Source organism: Etheostoma spectabile, chromosome 14 (genome assembly GCF_008692095.1).
Source record: "Etheostoma spectabile isolate EspeVRDwgs_2016 chromosome 14, UIUC_Espe_1.0, whole genome shotgun sequence".
NCBI classification, from domain to species: Eukaryota; Metazoa; Chordata; class Actinopteri; order Perciformes; family Percidae; genus Etheostoma; species Etheostoma spectabile.
The window spans coordinates 2,855,830-2,882,984 of record NC_045746.1 but is presented as its reverse complement, the minus strand read 5'-3'; the positions used below and the strand labels follow the sequence as shown (position 1 = coordinate 2,882,984).

Genomic DNA, 27,155 nt, shown 5'->3' with positions numbered 1-27,155 from the left:
GCATTAAACAGCAGGTAGAACCAGGGGTTAGTTAACACAAACTGTTACGTGTTTTTAATGTATACGTGTTGCAAGTGTTTTCATACCAGTGCATCTGCAAGAGCCTCTTCTACGTCTGAGCCTGTGTTGAGGACCCTCATGGCACTAACTGAGGAAGAGAGACGACTAGACTGACTGATGCCAAAACCTGATCCTGTACAAAATCAGACAGACAGAAAGATCCTCTGAATATCCACCATTCCCCTCATCATCCCTTCTCAACCCACGCACACTACATTTCCCAAGAGCCACCCCTGTAAGTTGATGTGATGACTTGTTAGGTGACATTGCAGGTACTGCTGGGGGAGAAAGTATAATTTACAGAAAACACGTTGGTATCCTTTCCAAAAAGGGGCAGAGCTAAATAAAGAAAAATGGTAAAACTGGGAGAATGCTGTCAACTGAACAGGCGGAAACATGCTATTCCACTGGAAGGTTCGACATCCTGGAGCAGAATAATAATAGTAAAAACAAAAACAAAAAACACACACACAGGGGCTGATGGACAAGAAAAGTAACAGGTTGATAAATAATATAGGAGAAGATGCCTGGCAAGAGAGCAAAAGAACGGGTGAGCGAACACAAATTAAGGCGACGTGGATGGGTGAGGTACGGAGAAATAGATGTACTCAGCCTTCACCTGCAGCACCAAAAGCGTCAGGTGTGTGTAGAGCTCCAGTGGAGCGAGAGTAGCTCCGCGTTGCTGCAACCAAGATTAAAACACACATACAATACAGAGTTTAACACTCGCACACACCCGCATACACCCGCACACACTCAAGAGACAAACACACACGCAACCCTAACACTGATCAAACAGGGTGTGAGAGTAGAAAGAAAGGCTGAAAAACATGCAAGGGATTGTTTTTTGATCACCCTCAACTTTTTAAACGGTCGAGATTTTGATAAATTTGGTTTCAATAAAAAAACTGAATTAAAATAAAAGCCTCCATTTCTCTGGTTTGAACTAACTTTGTGTATAAAAGAAAGGTTTCTCCTCCATATCCTATTCATTTTGAGTCTACTAGTCATTCCTCCTGGGGTATCTGGCTACTACTGCTACTCACCAAGGGGAGTGAAGGAGCGTATGGGGCTGGTGTCCCGGCTGCTCTCCCTGCTGGCCTCTCTGCTGCAGCCCTGACTCATACTGGGCCGAGGGATACGACTGCCCCGAGCTAACGCCACCCGGGTAACAACACCGCACCGCAGCAGAGGGAAAGATGAGGGGTAAACAGGGGAAGGAAGAGCAGCGGAGATAAGAAAAGTGGTAGTAATAACACAAAGGACAACGTACATAAAGACCAAAAAGACAAAGAAGAAAGACAAACATGAGCAATGACAAAGGACAGAGAGTGGACCTTACATGATAAAGACATAAGACAGAACAGGCAAAAGTGACGGAAAACAAGAGAGAATACGAGTACAAGTCGACTGACTTCAAGGGAGCATTTCAACAGATTTGACTTATTTTTTGTTATTTTAGAGCAAGAACCAGTTCAATTATCAAAATAGTTGCACATTACTTTCCTGTCGATTCACAAATTGTTAAGGGTCTTTAAATTGCTTGAATTGTTGACTAACAGTTATATATTTGGGTTCTCCTTTGTTGTTTCCTAGTTTACTATTTAAAAACACCTGCTAGAATTAACATCTCAGGAGCTAGAACCAGTGAATTTGGGCATATTTGTTTAAAAAACGAGTTAAACGATTAAAAGATTCTCAAAATTGTTGCAGATTAATTTTCTGTGGATTGACAAATTTTCTTAGCTATAGCTGAGATGCACCCAAAAGAAGCAGAGGAATGAAGGACTCACATATAAATGAAAAACTTGTCTGATAATCACATGCACTCAGACAATCACCCTGCGTCTCTCTCACACACACACACACACACACACACACACACACACACACACACACACACACACACACACACACACACACACACACACACACACACACACACACACACACACACACACACACACACACACACACACACACACACACACACACACACACACACACACACAAGGAAAAGATTTGCGATTAATTAAGCAATCGAGGGATGGGCAAAGGGAGGATCTGCGTTTGCCATTTTCATCCAGTAGCATCGCAATCAACTTAACCGTTCATTGCTCTGTTTATCAGCCTCAGCATCTACCCAGCCAATCAGCGTTAATCACAGCCTACCAAAGGGTTACCAAGCCCTGATGAAGCTTCACTGATCCTGCTAGAAGGTCCGTTAACCAACCACTGACAACAGGTTAGTAAAGAGAAGGAGGAGTTCCTGATCATGGGCACCCATCACCATAAAACACAGCCATAAAGTTAGAGACAGGTTAGAGAGATGGGTTCTACTCGGCTTGATGTGATGGGAGGGATTGGGAAAGCGGGAATGATGGATTGAGATGAAGAATGAGAGATGATTTTAAGATGATGCTGAGAATAGATAGAGGTTAAGAGATGTATAGCAGGAAGGTCTCGTTGAGGTCGGAGGCTTACCTCCTCTGTTTGCTCCATTGTAGATAGAACTAATGCTGGAAGGAGCTAGAGGACAGAAGTACCAGGGGCAGGAAGAAATGAGGACAGGGAGCAGGAGGGGAAAAAAGTTGAGATCCAAGGGTATGTGCACGATTGTGTGAGCTGTTTGTGTCTACAGCTGAGTTTTTAAACCCCAAAAAAATAATATTTGAGCAATTGTTATAAAACTGATGCAGAAGACAAATATAAAATTAACCACTAATAGTTTACTTACCAACAGACAGGCGGGTGGGGGAAGAGTCTCTGGAGCAGCCCTGACTGCGGGGGATGCGGCTACGTCTGTTTTTGTCCCCACTTGACCCAGCCAGCACTCTGTGGGCCCCTGAGCTCATGGTGCTCAGGGCCGTACTCGTCAGCACACGACCCGGGGAGCCACTCCGACTGCCAGCTTCAGAGAGACAGAGTGAGAGAGAGAAGAGGACAAAATACAAAAACAGGGAGAAAGTCAGAGCCTCACTCAGGCAACAAGTGTAATTTGACAATGAAAGCAATGAAAAAAAAGGAAATCCCCCTTTGTGGTGACTAGTTTGACTGACAAAGACAGTTGTTACTGCCCTTCACTTAATTTTTTAAAATACTTTTAGTAAATGTTGTAACATACACTACGTATATTGAAAATACACAGAACTTAATGGCAAACTTTACAGTGTTGGATGTCATTGGAAAGAGGATTCTTGGGGCTAGGAGAGTTGAAAACCAGACCAAGAGGAAAGTGCATTTTACAAGTGTTGACGCTTATTTGTACAAAATGAAAACATTTAACAAATGCATTTAACTAAAATGTAATTAAGGTTGATGCAATACTAAAGTAAAAAGGTAGTGTACTGTATAGCCTACAGTATATTAAAAGACTGCTTTATGTTTTAGTAACAAGTTTAGATGTTTTCATAAATAACATGGTTGTGTAAATAGGCCACATACAAAACAGACAAAAACAATAAAGATAAAGATAACAATAAGTTATAAAGATAACAATAAATCCTGTCTCTTTGAAGAAGGTTATTGTCCAAAACAAATACACATTTGATAACAGAGGTTTCAATTTCTCCTCTCCATGACATCCTGTCTCCAAATGCAAAGTCCACAATTCTATTTCTACAATGACTTACATTACTATCAATCTGAAGACAAACACAGGAGAAGCAGCTCTGCAGTGATGAATATAAAGTGTGTGAACAGACTTTTGGGAAACAAGCTCAAGACAACACAAGCTTAATGGATTTCAGCATGATTAAAAATGAGCACGCAGACCAGACTCTCTATCACTGACACACAAAATCTATTAAAGCCAAACACAAATTTGTACTATTACCTAGTGACACAAAGCTAAACAGATACATCGAAATGAAAGGAGAAAATCTAAATGGGGATTGTTCTATTATGTTGATCACCACTTGTGACTTGAGTTGATGATGTATTCATTTTTACAATTTTATGAAATAAAAAAAAATAAAAAACTTGATCCTGACTTTGCCCCCATGACATTTTTTGTTATATTTGCCAATGAACTCTCCCTTCCCTCCTCATCTCAGTCTTCTCAATCTTAAAACTACATCCAGGCACACATAAGAGTGCAGAAACATGAGGCTCCCAAAGGAGTGCGTTTAGCATGATCACATAAAAGCCATGTTAACCATGTGACTACAAATACCAGCATGCCAGAATGGGAGGAGTTTTAAGTGACCTTTTAGGGTAAATGGGAAGTATGGGGGAGTCAGGGCATCAGAGGAAAGGCAGAAAAGATAAAGAGAGCGGAAAAGAAGTAGCGTTGTAATCTTACCACCAACAGGGGTAGCAGACTGAGATCCTGAGCCATTAAGCCCATTGGTTGGGAGGACGGGGAAAGCAGAGGCGAGGGGGAAGGAACAGCAGATTAAACCATATGAATTTTGGGAGTTAGCGCAAAAGAAGATTCATGGGAGTTAGAACATAGAGTGCGATGGGAGCGCAACCTGGTGTTCCATAAATAAATAAATCAATGTATTATTAAATACAAACTAGGTATTGAAAATGTGTTGCTAGCAGATGATAGCCTGGAAAAAGCAGTGCATGTTGGGACAGCTGGCATATGTATCAAGCAAAGCCTGTTCACAATGAGGAAAAGAAAATGCCTCAAAGTAAATATGCTCAAAAATATCCATACACTCCATTACACACACACATACACGTAGAAATCTTTCTGAGACTTTGTTCAACTTCCTCTGTTTCTGTTACATTACATTACATGTGATTTAGGTGACTCATTTTATCCAAAAAGACTTACAAGTGCTATATTTGTCATAGGTTGCACGCCTCTGGAACAACTAGGAGCTAAGTGTCTTGCTCAGGAACACATTGATTGATGTATCACAGTGGGAATCGAACCCGGGTCTCCCACACCAAAGGCATGTGTCATATCCGCTGTTCCATCACCACCCAGTTGACCCAGTTAGAATGTTTTGTTTGGGATTTGGGCTTTGAATTCTTGATCAGGCAACTTTCATTTGGTCTTTAAATGTCCAGATCTGATTGGTGCAGTGGATTGTGGTCCAATCACTGTCCACCTTTAAAGCCATCTCGCTTTAAGCAACAAGTATTCTAAGAAAGCAGGTAAATGCACATCTGCTCTATGAGTTGCAATAGTAGTTAGCTCAGTGGCTTGTTTTCCTTTGTGTCTGTTGAAGTATTTTCAATAACCTAAATGACAGCCAGAGCTAGGCTAGAGCACAGGAAACTGTCCACCACACCATCCTCAGTGATGAGACACAGCATGCATAGAAAGGCGCACACACTCACACACATTAAAACCCACATAGACACTGCTCTTTACACAAAACATCTTGATCAGAATGAGAGCAATAGCGGGTGGGCCACCATTCCCACTGTGGTACACAGATAGACACACTGACTCTGACACACAAACAGAATACCTGGTGTGCAATCGGAATCGTCGGAACCTAAAGGCACAAAAACATTTACATAGAGCTTATTGTCACCGTGAAGGCAACAAGTAATAAAACCAAAGAGCCTGAGAAACTGCAAACACTCACTCCAAGAAGCTCACACACCCCATTCTGTTGCTGTTCATTTGTTTATGTTACGTGGTAAGTGGACTTGATTCCCAAAATGTTCCAACCACAGCTGATTTAAGTCATGCTGTGTGTCGGTGGAAGGGGGTACATACGTTGTGACTGGGAGACCATCTTGGTGCGGCTGCGTCCTCGTGAGTCCACCTGGCTAGACATGCTGCTGGCAGTGGATAAGGGCTGCTTGGTACGTACACGGCCTGTATGTATGCAAAGGGAAAAATATGGTAAAAATACAAAAACACCGCTGTACTGTCTATGCTCAAAAATCTCATTACAAACAGTTGAACGCAGCAAAGAACTTAAAAGGCACTACAGCTGACAAAAAGCCACTAATGCTGGAAGCTGCTGAAAATCAGATCCTAAACTAAACTCTGAGATACAGCCACACAGTTACAAACACCAGGGATGCTTCAGTGGATTATGAACCAGTGTCAGAAAAGGGCGTACATAAAATTTGAAACTTGTCATGACCCAGCTAATTATTTTTTTTAAACTATTGATTGATTTGAGGAAGCTATCATCCAACATCTTGCAGCATTTTGTGAGTCACTGTGAGATATTACTAGCCTGGAAACCAAAAGAACCTGTAAGCTCATGTTTCATTTGCTCTGGCAGCTATGTATTAATATTACTACAACCCACAGTTGATTCATATCATTCACTTTAGCCCCATGCACTGCATCATCCAATCCACTTACAGCTGCACTTTTTGTTTATGTAAAGTAATAATTTATTCATTAAATAACACATTTGTACTATTTTAAATTGAAAGTACTACAGATAATAAAATAATTTCAATATATGGATTCCTGGTGATTACTCTGCAGACAACAACAAACTTTAACTAAATTTGTCAACTTTCCCAATTAGAACATCCCTAAAACACGCCCCCACACACATCCAACTAACCACGATCTTACCATTGTCTGACCTGGTCCCTACAGACAGAAAGAAGGAGCAGGTTGTAAATATTACATTTCCCCTCATGTTTCCAAATGTAAATATCTAGCATTTCCACCTCACTGTTTATTCTAGATTCTCTATTTATTCTATATAGTACTGTTCATTATGTATAGACTATGTACATTACTCTACACTTTACTGTTGTTTTGCACTTCTGGTTAGATGCTAAACTGCACTTTATTGTCTAAATACCTGTTCTCTGCTCTGTCCAATCACAATAAAGTTACATTTAAAATTTTAGGAGTATGATAGCACTATAACAACACACCCTAAGAGTATCCTAATAAAGCCTCAATACCTGAATGATACAGTTTAATGCAGGTGTTGATAGTTAGACTGTTTCTGTATTAAAAATAAGATGATTCATGATATGATGAGTAGGATGGTGATGTAAATGAGGGATGAATGCCATCTCACAGCAGGGGGCGCTGTGGCCACACACTGCTACAAAACAAGCTGATATGGACTGGTGGACTGGAATGAAGTGAGGAAAGGGAAAAGAGGAGAAAAGATAAGCATGAGTAGGTTGTCGCTGGTGAGGGAGAGTGAGATGATCTTACCATCCGTTTTATCAGAGGCATCATCTTTAGTGGCAGAGAGAGAGAGAGAGAGAGAGAGAGAGAGAGAGAAGGGGGAAGAAAGAAAAAGAAAGAAAAAGGAAGAAACAAAGGAAAACAAAATGGAAAGGATTGATTTAAATTATTATTAAAGTAAGAAACACAAAAGGAAAAGAAAGCCCAAGAAAGGGAAAATGAAAATTGAAACAAAAGTGTCAGTAACCAGGAAACACAAAATGACGAAAAAGATTACAGAATGAGAGAAGAGAGACAAGAGAAGAGAGGAGAGGAGCACAGTCTCTATTAGTTACAGAACATCTGTTTAACAGAGAACCATGCAGATACAGTGGTCAACATTGAAACAGTGAGAAACAAACAGAGAGGACGATATTTATCTACAAAACATGCACACAGAAAATAGTCATACCAAAACATATACAGAATCCATTAACAGGCAATGAGGAGGCATCAGGAGAGGAGAGTACAGGAGTGGGGAGGAGAAAGGCCAGTCCAGGCACTGAAGTGTGTGTGTATAAGTTCATCCTTTTTCATTGTTTTGTAGATGTGGCGAGCCTTTAGAGAGGATGACCTTTACTTCTTACTTCAACCTGTCAGAAGCTTTAGAACTACTATTACTTCTGAGCTGATCTGAGAGGACTCCTCAGATGGGGTCATCTCTGCCTGACATCCTGCTGATTACATGCCGACTAATGTCTGCACTGCCGTATTAGTCATCTAACTTGACTGACAGGGCCCTTACCCAGTGAGGAGTAGGAGCCAAGGGGCAGATGCCCTGTTGCCCTGGTCTGTCCAACGTGCCGGTGCTTAGCGACTGCTGCTGCGTTTACATCCACATCACTACGGGAACGCTGCAAGGAAGCCGACGACAACCCACCCTTTGAACCCGCAGGGACTGATAGGACAGGAGGAGGAGTGTGTTGGAGAAGGGATGGGAGGTGATGAGGGGATATTTACATCACAAACACATGCAGGTACCACACTACCCAAATACTGATACCCTACAGAAATACACAAACACATACACGTATGTGTGTACATGTGTGTGGTAACATAAAAACAACATAACAGGATGTGACTGTACGGACACAGGCAGATGTAAATGAGAATGATGGGAAATGGTTCTGTAAGAGCTGATGTTTGTCATAATGTATGTGCGCTTTCACAGGAGTGAGTGAGCCTGAGATTATTTGTTTGAGAGAGCTTGCATGTGTTTCTGCCACTGTGTGTGTCTGAGTGGATTTGACTCACCTCGCCCAGGAGCTGCAGACCATTTAGAAGTCAGAGGCCGACTGCCAGAGGAGAGAGAAAAGTAGGTCAGTCCACAACAAAACAAAATCCCATAGCTAAAGTAATGCTGGGTGATGAACAACTTGTTTTCTTCTCATTGACAAAATATAAGCTAAAAATGTTTTCAATGAAGTAGAGTGGACAACATCAAAGGTAAACAAATACACACTGAAGCGTAAATTAGGGCAGAAAGAGCACATGAAACTGGGTTATTCAGAGAATGTGCGCTAATTCAACTAAAAATTATGATTTGTTTGAAATAAAACAATCTGTGTGTCAGACAATATTTTGGTTATTTATGGTGACTCAAACAGAGGTCAGTTGTTTATGTCCTCTGTGCCCCTGAAGCCTGCATTTTTACATTTGTTCCACATAGGGTACATTCTTCTAATCAATAATCTAGTTATCTAATTCTATTACATTTTTCCTCTAGCATCAATCTATTTTTTAAGACTCAAAGGTAGTCCTAAAGTAAACATAGAGGTCTATAGAACTACAAAGGAGCATGGCTGAGCGTTGATTACTTGAGGCTCTCTTGAGAGGAGGATGAGGAGCGGTCACTCTGGGGAAGTGAGGCCACGCTGCCAGAGCTCCTCAGGCAGGACTGAAGGGTCCTCTGGTACGATGGCTCCAAGGAGTTGTAGAGAGCGTCGGTCTCCCCTGGAAAGTGGTTCCTCAGACCCCAGTAAGCCCTGAAAGACGCAGCAAGGAAGAAGGAAAGAGATGGAGATGGACAGAGAAAGAGAAATGAAGATAGACAAATGAAAAAGTTAAAAGGAGTAAAAAAAAAAAAATGGGTGAGGTAGAGGAGGAGGGAGGGAGAAAAATGATGATGATAAAGAGGAAAAAGAGAGAAATAAAGGGATTAAGACAGAAAAAAGGGTGCTATATAACACTACCTGTCTTTCATATAATAAGATTTTCAGAAACGCCTGTGTGTGTCTTACTTGCGGGCCTCCACTCTGGCCTCCGAGTCTGCATCTCGAATTCCCTTCTTGATGCTCTCAACCAGAACTGCCATGTGCCTGCAAGGAGAGATAAATAGATACAAAAGGTGCACTAAGTAGGAACAAGTAGAAAAGCAGGTTTAAAACGTATTTTGGACCTTGTTGGAATCAATCCTCACCTCTCTAGAGAGTGGGTTTGCCATTCCTGTAGTAGAAGGTCCAGGAATTCATAACCGCGCCTGGAGATGACACATTTTCATCACAAAAAACATTACTTAACAGCATCATCGTTAGCCATTTTATAATCTTATAGCTGTTATTATTTGAGACCTGCTCATTACCGAACTAGGCTTTTTTAAATTACTGTAGTGTCAACATAAGTGCCTTTGCTAATCTCACCTTCTAACAGACACAGACTTGGATGTGCAGTTACTGGTTATCAGGGGGATGAGCCTGGGGACGTGGGTGTGCTGCAGAGAGTAAAGGAAGCAGAGCGTGAAAGATGCAAAAGGGGAAAAAAAATCTATTAATCAGACTACAGCAGTAACACTGACCACAAACAACCTTAACGAGGATTTTAAAAGAAGTTATATGTGTGTATGTAAAACTCACCCGTATGATGGTGCGGATAGCCAACACACCAGAGGTGGCCATGACTTTTGCACAGTTGGGGATGAGGTTGAAAAGGACGGGAATGATGGCTTCCGCTCCATGATCAAATTTATTCCCCAGCACTGATGAAAGGTGGCTATAAGAATACACAAAACAAATACATAACAAGCATACGTTATGAACACAAAGCACTATCGAAACTGTGGTAAACATCAGAACAAAGGTTGAGTGCAATCTCATTAATCAGGACTGTGTGCAAAATCACACTTTTATTAACTTTATAGTGCCCTCAAAAACTGACACCAATGGAACCAAAAAAAAAAGAGCGTCAATGCCATGAGCACTTCTTTTTGCTAACTAACCCGCAATGCAATAAGTTTATTTGACCGACAAAACTGCCAATGTGCAACTCAACAGCTGCCAGTGATGACACAAAATGACAATGATCAATGAGTGCAAGAAGTTACTGTTCCTTATAAATTAAATTACTGTGTCTCTGTTTATTGTGGAAGTAGTGAATGATTTTGGACACAGCCCCGGTTTCCTCTCACTACACATTGTGCAGTCATTGCTGCAGTCATTGATCTATAATCAACACTCACGCCACAGTGATGCAGGCCTCTCGGACAACTTGTGAGCGCAGGTCTTTAGCTGACAGTTTGAAGGCTCCATCCAGTAGCCGCAGATGCTGGTAGAAACAGTCGTAGCTGGTCGCGCCCGCAACCAACAATGAGCGAATCTTCTTCATCTGTAAAATAAACAAACATACAACAGAAGACGTTAAAGACACCAACAATGATCAAACAAAGCAGTGTCAAAGAAGGTAATTTCATTTACATAACCGGAAAAAAGGAAATGCACGGAAGGTGGAAATACTGACAGCGCTGGCTCTCTGGTCCCAATCATGTTTGTCATCAGAGCAGATCTCACGGATCTTATTTAGGTTGTCTTCAAGATCCCTCGCGGAGTAAATCTGCATAGAGACACAGTGAAGAAAAACAGATAAACGTCTCAGACAGTCTAACCTCGATAGCCCGTGTAGTTTGTTTATTAAATAGGGTGACTGTGCATTTATGCTCCTATGTGTAGTGTACCTGGACAGAAGGGACATCTGTGAAGGCTTTAATGAAGTCCTCCTCATCAAGGCCTCCAGCACCTTCCTTGGATACTAGAAAATCAGAGTAGAGTCATTTAATGTGTGCAAGTGTATATGTGTGCATTTAATCAATAGCTTGTCAGCCTTCAGCATTTAAGGATTTCTGTACTGGTTGGTTTTGTGACTCTGGTTTAAACCTCTGAGGCTGAAGGGGTTGTATATGATCCAAAACGGCACCTCTAATTCATATTTAATAATCACGTACAAACTATAAAAGACAGAGCCTCACCGATTTTTGCAGCTAAAAGCTAAAGAGCTAGCTGTCACTGGGGTGTCTTTCTAGCCTTTACAGGCGATTTTCTATCCAGCCTGGAACTTCTGCCTTTTTCAGGGTCATTGTTCATTAAATCCAAACTCTTACATCCAAGATTTATCCACTTGATGTCCATAATTTATCACGTTCTTGGTCATTACTGCTGCTAGCTCCGTGCTACAGTCTTGTGTAAATCTTCCATATTTTGTGAGTGTGTTGATGTTTTTTTTCAACCAATGGGAGGCAGGGCGGTCACACATTACGCATCTGAGCGAGAACAAAGATAGCATATAGTGGGAAAGATAGATCACTCCAAGGCAGACTAGTCTAATGTGATTGTCTATTAATTAATTATTCTACAGAAAGGAATGCATCACTGTTTTGGGATTTGGCATACATTTGGGCCTTTTTTGAAGAAATGTAAATAGTTTATATAAGTTGTATGAGTCAATGTTCATTACATTTATTTTTGCACTGGATAACTCCAAGTATATAGAAGAATTGTTTTAGACAACTCAAATGCTTGTGTAGCATTGCTGTGTGTGATATAAATAAATATGACATTATTATTTAGATTATTGGCATAAGGGAATGTCATGAGGGCAAAAGTGTCCGTACCTTTTTTTTGTTTTTTTTAAATGTATATATATATTGTCAACTGTAGAATTTCTGTATTATTTCATCACAGTTTGTCTCCCAAGAGATATGAAAAGTGTTTTAGACAGGAGATTGGCTTAGCTTGTATTGCTCTGTGTGTGATGTCTATATATTAATTTGTCTTTAAGGTCTTTTTTTTGACAACCAACCATTTTTAACATTCAAGGGACCTCACTGCAGCACACATATTGTAATAGCCCAGTTTGTCCTGAAACAAAATGATGTTCATGAATTGACTGTGGACAGCAGGGTTGATGTTTTACAAGCAATTTTAGAAAGTAAAACCAGACCGACAATTAATTGTAAAAATGACCTTTGGTCTCAGAGGGTTAATTCACAAAAACACATCACCCTCATACACCCCCACACACTTAAGTCAGTGGGATCAGCCTGTGTTTCTATGGACTTCCTGGCAGTAATGGGCATGTTAATCATATTTCTCTGGGAGCTGGAAGCTCTGCGGACCACACAACCTACAACTCCTTACTAAAGAAGAAGAGAGGAGAAGGAAAGATAAGACAAAGAATGCAAAACAAGGCCGCGCGCAAGGAGGAGCTGAGAGCAATCCACTAGGATGAGAATATTACATTTTTAAATTAAAGAAGAATTACGGTCGATTTCAACACATGGCTCCGTTTGCAGATTTGGAGTGCTGTCAGTAGAGAGAAAAACTAAAACAATCGGTGCTGCCTGTGTTATCCTCCTACTAGCATTAGCACCCAACAGGCTTAAACAGGGCACGTTTTAAAGGTGTTTTTAGCCTCAAAACAAGTTCCAAATGTCATTAAAAGTGCCTACCCATGTGCAGTGATTCCTTCTGAGTGAACACAATGAATCTGACTGCAGTAGATGTGCAAGAAATGCATGTAAGTTGTGCTAATTCAGCTGTGTTTAGTTCCTGTGTTGAGATGACAGTTAGAGAGCTTAGGGGCCGTCTATGAACTATGAGTGTCTCCAAACTTACCTCAATTATAACTTGTCTCCTGCTAGTTGTACTACAACACTTACTTTTAAAAAATAAGCATATGCTTATTTTTGAAAATATGTTTGTATCTCTTTTTGGTGTTACCCGAAGCACTCCTTGCAGTATCAACACAGGAATTAATTACATTTTAACCTGTTTTGAGTCTAAAAACACATTTAAAACGTGCCGTGTTTAAGCCTGTTGGGTGCTAACTCTGGCTGGAGAATAACACAATAAGGCAGCACCGATTGTTTTAGTTTTTCTTGCTACTGACAGCACTCCAAATTTACAAACAACAGAACTACGTGTTGAAATAGACCGGAATTCTCCTTTAAGTGACACATGTTAGAGAGAAGGCGTCCACAAGACAAGAAGAGGTTGAAAGACAGGTGTAAACATGGTGGAGGAGAGTTGTGTAAACAGAAAGAAAGGCAGTGAAATATATCTTTTCCTTCTTTTTCACCAGGGCTGACTTTAATCAGGCTGTTTCACAAAGACATGTTATGTCAAAAAACGTTTACATGGCTCTTAAAGAGCTGGTGAACGTTGACTTGGTACTATCCTCTATTATTCTCAGGGATTAGCATGGTAGCAGCCTGGGCATGAAACTCCATCACCATTTTCAATTATTTTTATTGCCAGCTTTATGAATTGGAAATGTTAATGGCGTGTTATCAGGGTGAGCAGTTATGGCTGCAAAAATAATCATAATTATGTTGATAGGTGATAGTTTTGGGGGGGATTTCCACCTTAAACGGATAGGACAGCTATGAAACGGGGGATATAGAGGGGGAAGACATGCATGAACCCTCGACCTTCTGCATTGAGGAAGAAATCTCTATATATGTGTGTCTGCTCTACCAACTGAGCTAACCGGCCATAGAATAAAATGTAATGTAAGATTGTCAATAAAGTATTTTGCTACCTGTAGAAACTGATTTGTGCCATCATAATGAGAATAAATTATCATTAACCAGCAGTGTGAAAACAATGTGTACTGCTGTGATTAAATCCTGCTCACGGAAAGCAACCACCTTGTCCTTTGAGGGAAGTCTTGCCCTGGTACTTCATCCTTTAGGATAAGGTTTTAATTTTTTTTTCAAGATCTAGACTTTTTATTCTGCCAATGACTAGCAAAATGGAAATATCTATTATCTGTACGAGTCTTGCTGCCGGGTGTTGCCAGTGTGTGGGCGTACTGTCATTTAAATGCAAATACAGACAAACAGGGCTCCATCAACACCATCATGGAAACCAGCCTGACATAGCAGAGTAAAAGACAGACAAACTAATTCCTAAAAAATGAAATGAAAAACAAAATGACAGGTCAAGTGACTGAAATAACACTATGTTGTGGCAAAGGTCAATTCGGTATTTTCCTTTTCATCAAATTACACTTAACAAGATCAAGGTTTAAGAGCTGTAGTACTGTGAAAAATACCCAGCATGCCCTTGACTTCAGCCTCTAACAGTCCCTCCACAATCAATAAGACTAATGATCCAATTAACAAAAGATCACAGTCTTGTATTTCCAACCAACAGAGCAATATGGCAGGACTCCGACAGATTGCTTGCTTGTGAAACACTTACGAGTGTATGTGTGCACGTACTGTATGTGTGACATTTACAGATACATCAGCAGCCAGCAGGAAATTGACTGCATCGTTGTGTGAACATAGCTTTCCTCCAATAGAGAGATGGGAAAAATCAATACATGCAAAGATGAAGACTTAATAATTATTGATTATTGATATAAATATATGACCTATGAGAGTTTGATTTCCTATTGACCTCCATGTAATCACAAGAAGAGGAAAAAAGGGAAAACACGAGGGGGTAGAGTAGAGCAGAGTCAAGCAAATAGGGAGAGACGAACCATATAGCCTAGCGTTTTAATGTGGATTTTAAATACATAGAACTGTGAACTTTTCCTTATTACATTTGCGAGTGTGTGAGTCGGCACTGTTTACGGATGGCCAAGTGTGGTTCTGTTGGACTAAAGCAGCTAGCCAGCTTAGCTAAAACTCATGCACGGACTAGAGTGGAGACTTGGGTTGGGAGAAGTTTAGGAGGTCAATGCGGATGTGTTGCTACTGAGGGTCTGCTGTGAGTCAAAGTGGTCTGCTGCTTTTCTTTTCTTCATGAGCTCCAACTTTGCGCACGCCAAACAAAACTTAATGCAAGCTTGCTAAAAGAACGAACTAAAACATATTACGAGCCTATAGTGAAAGGGGTACATACTGTCAGAGAACCTTTATACAGAATGCTGCACCCACATCCTGAAAACATGTGACCTACACGGAATCGTCTCTGAACCAATTAATTCCTGTTGTAGTGGTCCAGCGTTGTATTTCAACAGCCTGGAAGATCGCTACCAGTAATTCAAATTCCTGTCCGTACAAAAGAAAACATTTTCTGCCATTTCCTCAAAAATGGAGGATACTGGTAAATTCTTAATGATGCTTTATGACCTTGAACTGTTTGTCAGGCAGTGGGATGTTCAGTATTCCGCTTAAACACAGATAAAAGCAAGGCTTGCCAATTGCAATGAGTCTGATCATTTTCATTTGTCACTAGCGTAGAGGAGCCTAAGTCTACCAGTCATGAATGAATATAAACTCCACTTTCTCATTATAGAAATGCCCTTTTTCCAAACTTGGAGGAAACAGATGAACTCAGATGTGTGTCTGCATTCATTGTGTGTTTAAATGTACAGTAAGTTTATACCAAGCTTGCCACCGGTAGCGCTGGGCCTGCGTGAAGCAGAGGACTCTGCAGGCTTCTTGGGAACTTTTGGCACCTTGAAGGCAGCCTGGGCTGAGGAAGAACGAATCCCATCCACACTGTCATCATCTTCAAAACTACGATCTGGAAGGAGAGGACAGAGAGAAGACTGTTACAATCCACAGTTTAGGCAAGGAAAAGAAGGGTTCAAACTTTTTGCAGTCTAAGAAAATGTATATAAAAAAATAAAGAGTAATCATTTGACAAAAATATTGAGATTGTCTCTTGGAATTTGGTTTCTAAAATGTTAAATAAAAAGATGAATTATTCAAAACTTCATGTGCTTTTGAAAAATGTCAAAGCACCTTAATTTTCTTTTTAAACATTTTAGTATATACAAGAAACTAATCCCGAACATCTACCCATCCACCTACTAGACCCACACCTCTATATTAAAGCTGGGCACAAGAAGAATGTCATAAATAAATGAAATGAGAAATTAACAACATAGGAAGTTACAATGTATAAGGTATAGGGTTAGATTATTTGCCTCCATTTTTTTCTACAATATTCAAGAAAGGCTGCCAAATAGCCTGAAACTTCAAAACAGACCCTTGGAAAGAGTATCTTATCTAGTTTAAAAAATTGCAACTTTTTTAATCCACTAAGAATACAAAGGGTACAGGTAGAGGGTCTTTCCATCTGAAAAGAATGAGATGCATGACCAACAAAGTGCAAAAGGACAGCATGTTACACTTATTATTACTGAGTATATCCTGTGATATACCACCAAACAGAGCAGTGAGAGGTGGTGGATCTGTGGCTCCTTTGATATTTCAGAAAGTATTTAAAATTGACTGCCAGAAATGACGTTTTGTCCAAAACCTATGTAATAAGGTCTTGTTTACGTCAGTCACCTTGGATTTTATTAGTCCCCTTTATGTTGAGCATAAAAAGCGCAACATAATAAAGACAAGAAGCAAAGAATGGGGGAGATTGCTGTCTACAAAGAGCTTTGTCAGGAATCACTAAATCAATACTAATTAAAAACACAGTGTTTAGAAGAAAAAGTCAAACCCACACACACATATACAATCACTTCTAAGAGCCCAACACAGCCAATGATCAAGATGCCAAACATGCAACCAGTGACTGGCAAAACTTGCTGCAGCCCAAAGACTCAATCTGCATGCTAGCAGAAATTAAGCTAGCTAGAAAGCTAGCACTGAAACTTGAGACACGCTTGCAACAATAGTGCAGCATTTTGAACGTGCATCTACCAGCAAAACACTTGAGGAAGACAATATCACACTCACACAAGTTGACTGTGGGGATGCAACTGTTGGCATAAGAATGCAGTTGCACTCGAGACGCTCTGGCAACCAGCCGTTCATGAAATGCGCCAAAGCCACCACCCTACATCTTAAATTAGACATCAAACTTACCCACACACACAGTCAATGAGCAAAATCAATTGACAGGAATGTGTGTACATACAAGCCACATGTTAACAGTGATTGCAGAACCTATTGTGTCAAGCTCAGTAAATGTTAAGCAGATATGTGTAGAAGCAAACAGACACACATACACCCACACACACATCAATGCACTCACAGTCACAGATTCGATCGCAGATAAGTCGCCTCATGCTTCTGGGAGGGCGTGGTATAGGGGTCCCCCCTCTTCTCCAAGTCGTACCACAAGACACATACACACACGTTATCGTAGGACTAGAGCTGCACAGACACACATACACACTTCACACCGCTGTCTGAAAACCTCTTCACCCATACAAGTGCCGGCATTTTCTTGCACTCTCTATATCCTGTATCCCTTCCTCTCTCTATCCTAGCATCTCTCCTCCTTCCCTCAGCAGCCTCAGAGCCAATCAGAGGAGAGGTGACATCATAGTGTTGCAGCCAGTGCGGAGGCAGGACTAGGAATGTGTGTGATGGGAGAGAAAAGGAGTGACACACACACACACGGAATATTAACAGGGCCTCTCAATGTCCCTGCCAGACCAGCTAACCTAAACTCATTACCATTGACAACACACATCCTCTCCAGGCTTTTACACACACACACACACACACACACACACACACACACACACACACACACACACACACACACACACACACACACACACACACACACACACACACACACACACACACACACACACACACACACACACACACACACACACACACACACACACACACACACACACACACACACAACCTCTTAACATTGTGTTGCTTCATTTACCTGTGACACAAAAAGGGAAAGAGAGACATTCACCCTCTTCACATTCACAAAAGAACAAAAGGATGATGGAGCAATGATCAAAGAATGTTGTGTGTGTAAGGTGAAAGTGGGGGACCACACCCCTCCATCTAAGGCCTTGACCCTCCCGCACACACGCACCCAACACAAAGGTGTTTGCATCGACATCAGATGAGCAATGGAGAAATCTACTATAACCACATAAATCCTTTACAAAAGGGCTGGGCAATGTCTATGTGTGGGTTCTGGTAATTCAATAAATAAATAAATAGTCTATATACAATAACCAGATTTTGTATACTCTATACTGTGAATTAAATACTTGACAGATAAGAAGTAGTGAGTATTTTTTCATTTTATTAAGAACTTTAGTGCAAAATGAAGACAAGGTGCAAGGATCAGAACTTAAAGCTTTGTCTAAATGATGTAAATATTGCCTTACAGCAGTTTAGCTGCTGGTTTTTTGACATTGTGATACAAACAAAATAGATAAATATATCCGATAGACAATTTCATATTGTTTTGATGATATATAAAAACAAGCCAGAAGTGAAGATGGCTGTACAGGCCTGCCAGAGGTTCACCAGGCAAGATTCAGGCTGCTTCTTACATAGAGAAAATGCATGTAGAAGAAAAAACCGTAATGTTTATAGTTAAAATTGAGTATGAAGAAACTAATGACTAAAAAAACTCACAGTATCATACCAGATTAGTGAATTAAAATGCTTTCTAACAACACCCATTGGGTTCATTAGCAAAACGTGGTCATGCATCGAGGGTCTTAGCATCAATTAACATCATTGTTTGCAGGATTTGCATCTCCTGCTTTTGTCTAGTCAGACCTCATGGGAGTAAATGTCTCTAGGTGAAGGGCAGAGCAAAGACACCAGAGAGAAAGAGAGAGGCGGGAGCAACCGAGGGAGACAGAGAGAATCCCTTGTAGAACTGCACGCATGCTGTTGCCATGGCGACCCATGCAGACCGACTTCTCAAAAAAAAAAAAGAAAAAAAAAAAAAAGAAATAGTAGCAAACAGGGAAATAAGACGTTCAGTAAGCCCACTTGTACATTTACACATATCTAATTTAGTGTAATCAACAGTTACTGTTTATTTACAGACTTCATGCTGGTTTATTAAATTAGGATTCTGGTTTGACGGAGAGGAAAGGCTCCTCCAGAAGTACTATACTCCAAAAATACACCACATTGCAAAATAACAGGGCACAAAATGCAACAAGTAAACAGTATATACACGTACACACACGTGTACACACAAACACACACACACACACAACCACAATGAGAGATATTGGCTCCACCATGTACCAGCCAGTGTTGCCATGGAAACCCCAGGCCGAGATTCACGTCCTCTCTCCATTTCAGAAGAAAAACAAAAAGAGGAGCGAAACGCTTCTGATGACTCTTCAATATACAGATCTGATAGTATTCCACAAATAATCACTGGTCAAATTAAAGACATTGTTAAAACATCTGCACCAACGCCCCAGCGTGTCCCATAATCCCAAAGTTCTTCTCAGGCAAAATAAACAAATCTACAGTACATGCAGGGAGAGATGGGGGAAATGAAGTAAAACACATGCATTGTTGTACTGTTTTTCTGTCCCTGACTAAAGAGAAAAGGAAAAAACGAAAAGAGGAAGACATATAGATCTGATCAGTCTTGCGAAAGTCATGTATTGATTAAATCACAGATCTGTGAACACAAGCAAATACTCAGTTGTGACCACATGGGGGCAGCACCGGCTCCGTCCTAAACTAATTATTTTTATGTTTCGAACATGCCAAAATCCTCAAAACACAGAGGGACACAGCATCCCACTGCATTATAGACAGAAAAGAGAATGAGAGGTAGAAGGTTTGTGTGCCAAAGACTACACCTCAAATCTCCCCTAACTCAACAGAAACAACTCAAACATGAGATTCAGATTGTATTTAAGAATGAATGTTTATGACCCTCTGGAGATGTATTGGGATAAATATATTTCTAACTTACTTAAGTAGTCATGACTCACTGGCTACATTGAAATCAAGGTAAAGCCAACAAAGTACCACCACTTCAAATAAAAACAGCCATACCAAAAGCTCACACAGCACTGTTGTTGGTATAAACCGTATCATCATTCTACGCTGAACTTGCTTAACCTCAGTAACAGAAAGTGAAGAAATCTCCGGTTGGTTTAGCTGCATCTGAGAGTATAGTGATTCTTAGTAGAGATATGTTGTCTGCCTTAAGGGCTACAATTTGAAAAATCTAAACAATACACACAATGACGACCATGAAGTTGTTTACATTTTGCTCTACTGTTATCTTAGTCTTTTATATAGTTGCACTCTTTCCATCTGCACTCTTCCAACTTTGTTTTGCAACTGCTGGGCATCAATTTCCCTTATGATGAATACAGTTTTATTTTTATCTTATGACACCACAAATAAGACAGAAGTAAATAGAAGCTATCACCACACAAACTCACTAATTTATTTGTTTAACAAATGAGTCACTAATTACTGCAAAAAAAAGAAGGAATGAATGCAGTACGGCTGAAACGATTCCTCGAGTAACTCGAATAATTTCATTACTAAAAAATCTCAATGCGAAATGATTTGCCTCGAAGCTTTGTTTAATCAATGTTACCAATGTATCGTCCATGTTGTGTCTTCACGGATGATTATTACTTTCGCACACCGGGCTAACGCCGCTGGCAACACATGCCATGAGGACTGACGGCGCAAATTACAAAATGAAGAAAGAGAGCGTAAATAGTGAGGGGCTTAGAGAAGAGACAGGCTGGGGAAGACGACAGAAAGTGTCCAAACTTCATCATCCATTCCACGAAGCGGACCCGACAAAAGTAAACCACTGAGTCGTATGGACGAGGAAACTACACCAAACAACTACCAAAAACAAAGACAAGAAAATACGTAATGGTGACCACAATTTGATCGAAAGAGCCGACTTGTTGACAACCTCTTCAAAAAAACAGCCGATTGTTGCGCACCATTTTTTTTCTCACTCTCTCTCTTCATGGAGAAACAGATCAACGATCTACTAGCAAAAGTGTAACAGAGCTAGATTGTAATCAAATATATAAATGAAAATAGGTTGAGTATCTCTCTCTATATATATATATATATATATATATATATATATATATATATATATATATATATAGGCCTATATAAAGATCAATCTCAGGTTGAAACTTGTAGTTCTGAAAGTTAAGTTGCACAACTTAAGGTAACGTTTAATCTATGTTTAAGGTTGTTATTGCATTTCAGAAAATGTTTTCTTTAAAACAATGTAATATGGCACTTAACTGCACTAAATATGTTAAGTTTTTTGATAGATGATATTGTAAGCAATGTTGGCAATAAAAATGTTTCTTTTATTTACAAAAATTAAACCAAACTATTGTTTATTATTGCTTCAATGAAACAAAAGTATTTATCATCCGATTACTCAATGGAATAACAGGTAGAATTCTCAATTACTAAAATAATCAATGGCTGCAGCATGAATACAAACTTGGCACTGTTAAGAATGTTTTAATAATTCTGATCATACATGCATTGACATAATGACCAGATGTTTCACTTTCGGCAACCCAGTTGTTTCTGGGACAGAGAAATGACACGGAAAAGGGGGAGAGAAGAGAGTGAGTGAGTGACACACTTGAATTTCAGGCCCAGATTTTCTAAGAGGAGTCAGACTGCTCTATTTCCAACAGAGCTCAGAGAAAATGAGCTTCTTAAACACACACAGTCACACAGTCACACACAGTCACACACAGTCTCTCACACACACACTGTGAGTCCTAATTTCAAATCGGGAAGAAAGATAAACCATAATATTCAGAGGAAAGCTTTGCCATGGCAACCACCCTAGCCTGGAAACGGGGTCATGGCTTCCTATGCAGAGCCGGAGATGCACTGAAGCAGAATGAGCATGTCTGCGAGAGAGAGAGTGAGTGAGTGTGATTGTGTGTCAATCCCTGTCAACACTGAGCTATGCAAGCGATGAAAGCCGCTACTGATGGTAAGTTTGCAAGGCACCAAATATCTCTGGGCTTGTTTATGTGTAGTTAGGTGTGTTTTTTTGTATTAGCACAAGCACATTTTCAAACAGGACCAAATAACATTAAGTAAGGTGACGCCGGCAGTGACATGCATTACTTTCTTACACAAACACCTAAAACAAGCGTCATTCCCCCCCAACATTCCCAAAATCATGAATGTTAGTTGACTAAAAATGTCTTTAGTTGAGGACAGTGCTAGTTGCAGGTCAGTTATTTTGTTTTGTCTGGGGACTTTCAGTTGCTAGTATCCAGCTGAATTCTGTTTTTTCAATGTTGAAACTGGACGGCATGTCAGACTGAAAGAAAGGATTTGTAAAAAGAGCTCTCTATCAGCTTGTTATGCTATTTTTTTTATTTTTATGTTTAGTATACAATGTTATCATGATTTTTCTATTTGTTTTGTGTATGTGCTACCTGATGATGTGTTTTTATATTTTTTGTTGTTTGACATATAGCAGTGTCTTGTAATTCCATTTGGGATTTCTGCGAGAGATGGAAATAAAACGTCAGTAACTATTACTAGACAGCAAGTACAAATCTTTTGAACAATGGATGTGTTTATGACTGTACCGCCATACTAGATGATATTAAGCAGCCCTATGATAAATGCTTAGAAAGCTAGAAAGAAGAAACACAATTCTCTCAGCTAATATTAATTATGTTTCATCTAAATTTAACCTCCATCAAAACAAATGTCTTTTTCTACTGTCACACACACACACACACACACACACACACACACACACACACACACACACACACACACACACACACACACACACACACACACACACACACACACACACACACACACACACACACACACACACACACACACACACACACACACACACACACACACACACACACACACACACACACACACACAGACAGACAGATAGGTTGGTCCAATGTGAAAGGAAACACTTTTCAAGGCTGGAGTCATTATTTGTTTGTAATTAACAATCATCAATTGTCTGTCCACTGACTTGTTGTAAAAAAATCTTGGATAGTGAGAGTAGAAAACAGGAAAGCTGCCAACACAATAGTTAAAGTGGGAGAGAAAAAGGCAGAAAATAAGAGGCTACTTCAGAGTTAAGGCACAGTATTCTGTTTTTTTTCAAGTCACTTGAAATATGTCATTGAAAAGCAAGAATCAAATGAAAATATTTTCTTTAATTTATAAATCAAACAGAGAAACTGTAAATGATTCCCAACAGAATATTCAGTCTAAGCATTCGGTTTGCTTGGGTAGTTAAGTTGCGTACCTTTTTCATGTTATTGTCACTGTTATCCTGGGTTTAAGTCAGGCATCGGGCTGCAAGTCATAACAGCAACCATCTCTCCCAAATATGTTCCATCTCTCTTGCATATTATTTTGAAAAATTACACAAAGAAACAACAATGAATCGCAAGGATATACACATGCCCTTGCACATTGTACTGTATATCCAGACAGACGCACAAATGCAGTATGCCACGATGGGAGACATTTTAGGACACCCCAGTTTTCCCTCTCACACACGCACACATGGAGATGTAGCCTACATCTCAGCCAGGGCACTTGGGGTGAAAGTTAAATTTAAGCTGATTTCAATCTAAAGCCATATGCTGACAAGCCTTTGTCTGACTGCCAGCATCCACAGCCAGATGAGATTAAAAACAGACCCATTTACCATCATCTCCAACTGCCATGGTTACAGTGGGTTAAGGATAGAAACTTCCTGTAGTCTTTTTCTGTATTCACTTATCTCTCTTGGGCCTCTCTTTTGTTTTCTTCTCTATCTCCTTTCCTCTTTTGTTTATTCAGTCTCTCCCTGTCTCTGTCATGATGAATCAGAGAGAAGCAGTGATAGGCACAGCGCTGTGACTCGCCTACTGCGAGAGATCTCTGTCAGCTTCCTCCCTTAATCATTTGCCCTCTTTGCCTCCATCCCTCCCTCCCATACTCTCTCCAGTTCTCTGAGCAACAGCTGCCTCGGACTCTTAGAGCAAACGCCAAGAGCTGGCCTAAAAGAGATGTGGAGCAAGGGCAAGAGAAAAACAAATAGTAACAAAAGTAAGTTTGCATACTGTACTTGTCTCAGAGGTTGAATTTGTGATAGTTTCTTGGGAGTGTTTAGAGAAAAACACTAGCTCATGCTCATCACGTTCAGTTTCTCACCTCCTGCTAACCTTTTTGGTAGATTTTCTAGCCTAAAATAGAGTTGATTGTGAGCCTTGGGCTGGTCATTGTTACTTGTTGAGTACCAAACATGCTCAGAAGGCAGGAACAAGTTAGGAAAACTAACAGACTAACATTATTTGTTTATTCAACAGAAAGATTCAAATTTGCTTTGCATATAAAAGTCAATGCAGTTTAGTATTTCATGGAGCATGCACAAAGCTGATACCATTCGATCGTCGATTGAAAGAAAATTAATCTACAAAATGACTTAAAGGATTCATTCAGTACCAAAGTAGTTGCAGATTACTTTTGTATTACTTCCTAACCAATCACTTCAGCTTTAACTTTAAATACGTTTAGTTTTTGGATGCCCAGATAGCTTAGTTGGTAGAGCAGGCACCCATATTTAGAGGTTTACTCCTCAACGCAGCGGGCCTGGGTTCTTTCCGGCCTGCAGCCCTTTGCTGCATGTCATTCCCCTGTCCTGTTGAATAAAGGCCAAAAATGCCCCCAAAAACGATCTTTCAAAAAAATTAATATAATGTTTGGTAATGTGAAGCAGAAACTTTGGGCTTTAGAAAACTGTGATAGGAATTTTCCCCCAAAATGTTTATTCAAGTAAATAATGTCCAATTTGATCGACAATTTTAAAATTATTAAATTTTGATTACTTAATTGCATTAATTGCAGCCCACCTAGGCAGGTACGAGAATGCGCCAACAATGTACAGTTGTATGACTGAACCAACTGTGGCATGACAAGCTGCAGTAGATGAGAACTACAAAAGAAAGAAACTTAAGTACATTTGAGGTGGCAGCCAAAGCCAAACAGGCAGGAATGCAGCCACAGTTCCCCCTGGAGAACATCTGCCCCATTAGTATCTCTTTGTTCCGTGGTTTTTGAACTGCTTTCTATGCTGTCAGGTCCTACGCTACAGGTAAAGTGTAGAGTTTTTAGTGTCTCAGGTTTGAAGGATGGTTGTGTATCAAGGACCACTTCATATTTTGTTGACCATCTACACCAGTTCCTTCTCAAACCTTTCATTGAACTGTTGCAATGTTTACTCCAATTGACTTTCTCTCTTTTTTCTGTCTTTTTCTAAATGAAAAGTGACAGTCCAAAAAATATTCCATCTAGATAACAAACTGATTTCATGCCCATTAAATCAAATGACACAAGACAACAACCCTGATTTAAAAAGAAAAGAAAACCGAACACATTGCATTCACATTATTATTGGATCATAACAACTACATTATCATGGACACAAGAACAAAACCTTGCTCTAATCCCTAGGGAGATGGGTGTTAAAATAACACTCCCTCCATCCCTTTGCTGCCACCGGAGATGGCATCATGGCAACTACAGCACTACACACCCTGAGCTCTTCTCCACATCTCTCCCTATCTCTCTCTCTCCAAGTAAACAGACTGCAACAGCTGACCAGACACCAACTGCTGCGGTTGTTGTTAGACAGAGAGAGACTATGACAGGGCAGCCTAAAGGTAAATAGTCTGTCCTTTATATGAGTTATAAAAAGTTCATTATGTTTATTTTTTGCACTGGATGAATCCAAATATATATAGTATAACTGTTTTAGACATCACAAATGCTTGTGTAGCATTGTTGTGTGTAATATCAATAAATATATTATGCTATTTGCACATATCTGTAAAAATTTGCAATTATAGTAATATCCACTAAATTCCTAGCTGTAAATCTTGCTCACAATACTTGTTATCTATATTTTGTATTCATAGGACAAACCCATCTGTAAAACTCTGTTTATAATAGTATTCTTTTCTATATTTATCCATTACATATCCATGTCTTGCACTTACGGAACCATTGTATATCCTGCACTTACTGCTATTGCACTTCTGGTTAGACCTAAACTGCATTTCGTTGCCTTGTACCTGTACATGTGTAATGACAATAAAGTTGAATCTAATCTAATCTAATCTAAATATGACAATGTTGTTTTGATTATTGGCATAAGTGAATGTCATGAGAGCAAATTGATTTTTTTTTAAAATAATGTAGATATTTTGTCCACTGTACAAGTTATGTTTATATTTTTTTACTGTTCCTAATACATATGAAAACTGAGCTGGGCAGGAAATTGGCTTAGCATTTATTGCTGTGTGTGATATCCATACATATCTGTGAGATTTATGTTCTGTTTTAGGTATTCATTTGTCGGTATGGTCCTACCTTTTTTTTTACATTTAAGTGACCTATCTGCAGCACAAATACACTCACCGGCCACTTTATTAGGTACACCTGTCCAACTGCTCGTTAACACTTAATTTCTAAGCAGCCAATCACATGGCGCAACTCAGTGCATTTAGCATGTAGACATGGTCAAGAGAATCTCCTGCAGTTCAAACCGAGCATCAGTATGGGGAAGAAAGGTGATTTGAGTGACTTTGAACGTGGCATGATTGTTGGTGCCAGAAGGCTGGTCTGAGTATTTCAGAAACTGCTAATCTACTGGGATTTTCACAGCACACCATCTCTAGGTTTTACAGAGAATGGTCCGAAAAAGAAAAAACATCCAGTGAGCGGCAGTTCTGTGGCGGAAATGCCTTGTTGATGCCAGAGGTCAAGGAGAATGGCCAGACTGGTTCGAGCTGATAGAAGGGCAACAGTGACTCAAATAACCACCCGTTACACCAAGGTGGCAGAAGAGCATCTCTGAACGCACAGTACGTCCACCTTTGAGGCAGATGGCTACAGCAGCAAGACCACATCGGTGCCACTCCTTTCGCTAAGAACAGGAAACTGAGACTACAATTTGCACAAGCTCATCGA

General features: G+C 40.0%; 1 protein-coding gene across 50 annotated transcripts in view; it reads right to left on the bottom strand.

The window, feature by feature from the left end:
- Positions 1–27,155, bottom strand: part of clasp2 (cytoplasmic linker associated protein 2) — an 85,765-nt gene that overhangs the window by 13,040 nt on the left and 45,570 nt on the right. For 9 of the 50 annotated variants that reach the window (XM_032535647.1, XM_032535660.1, XM_032535662.1 and 6 more), the window contains exons 8-28: positions 15,796–15,936; positions 11,133–11,206; positions 10,919–11,011; positions 10,641–10,786; positions 10,039–10,174; positions 9,826–9,896; positions 9,606–9,665; positions 9,427–9,504; positions 9,004–9,171; positions 8,441–8,481; positions 7,932–8,084; positions 7,175–7,198; positions 6,572–6,589; positions 5,747–5,848; positions 5,493–5,519; positions 4,364–4,390; positions 2,798–2,971; positions 2,545–2,589; positions 1,107–1,214; positions 680–742; positions 87–193 (exon numbers count right to left, since the gene is read on the bottom strand). In XM_032535647.1, coding sequence (XP_032391538.1) covers positions 87–193; positions 680–742; positions 1,107–1,214; positions 2,545–2,589; positions 2,798–2,971; positions 4,364–4,390; positions 5,493–5,519; positions 5,747–5,848; positions 6,572–6,589; positions 7,175–7,198; positions 7,932–8,084; positions 8,441–8,481; positions 9,004–9,171; positions 9,427–9,504; positions 9,606–9,665; positions 9,826–9,896; positions 10,039–10,174; positions 10,641–10,786; positions 10,919–11,011; positions 11,133–11,206; positions 15,796–15,936 — 1,856 coding nt within the window. The remainder of the gene's footprint in view (positions 1–86; positions 194–679; positions 743–1,106; positions 1,215–2,544; positions 2,590–2,797; positions 2,972–4,363; positions 4,391–5,492; positions 5,520–5,746; positions 5,849–6,571; positions 6,590–7,174; positions 7,199–7,931; positions 8,085–8,440; positions 8,482–9,003; positions 9,172–9,426; positions 9,505–9,605; positions 9,666–9,825; positions 9,897–10,038; positions 10,175–10,640; positions 10,787–10,918; positions 11,012–11,132; positions 11,207–15,795; positions 15,937–27,155) is intronic. The other 41 variants (XM_032535663.1, XM_032535664.1, XM_032535670.1 and 38 more) reach the window with 28 other exon arrangements.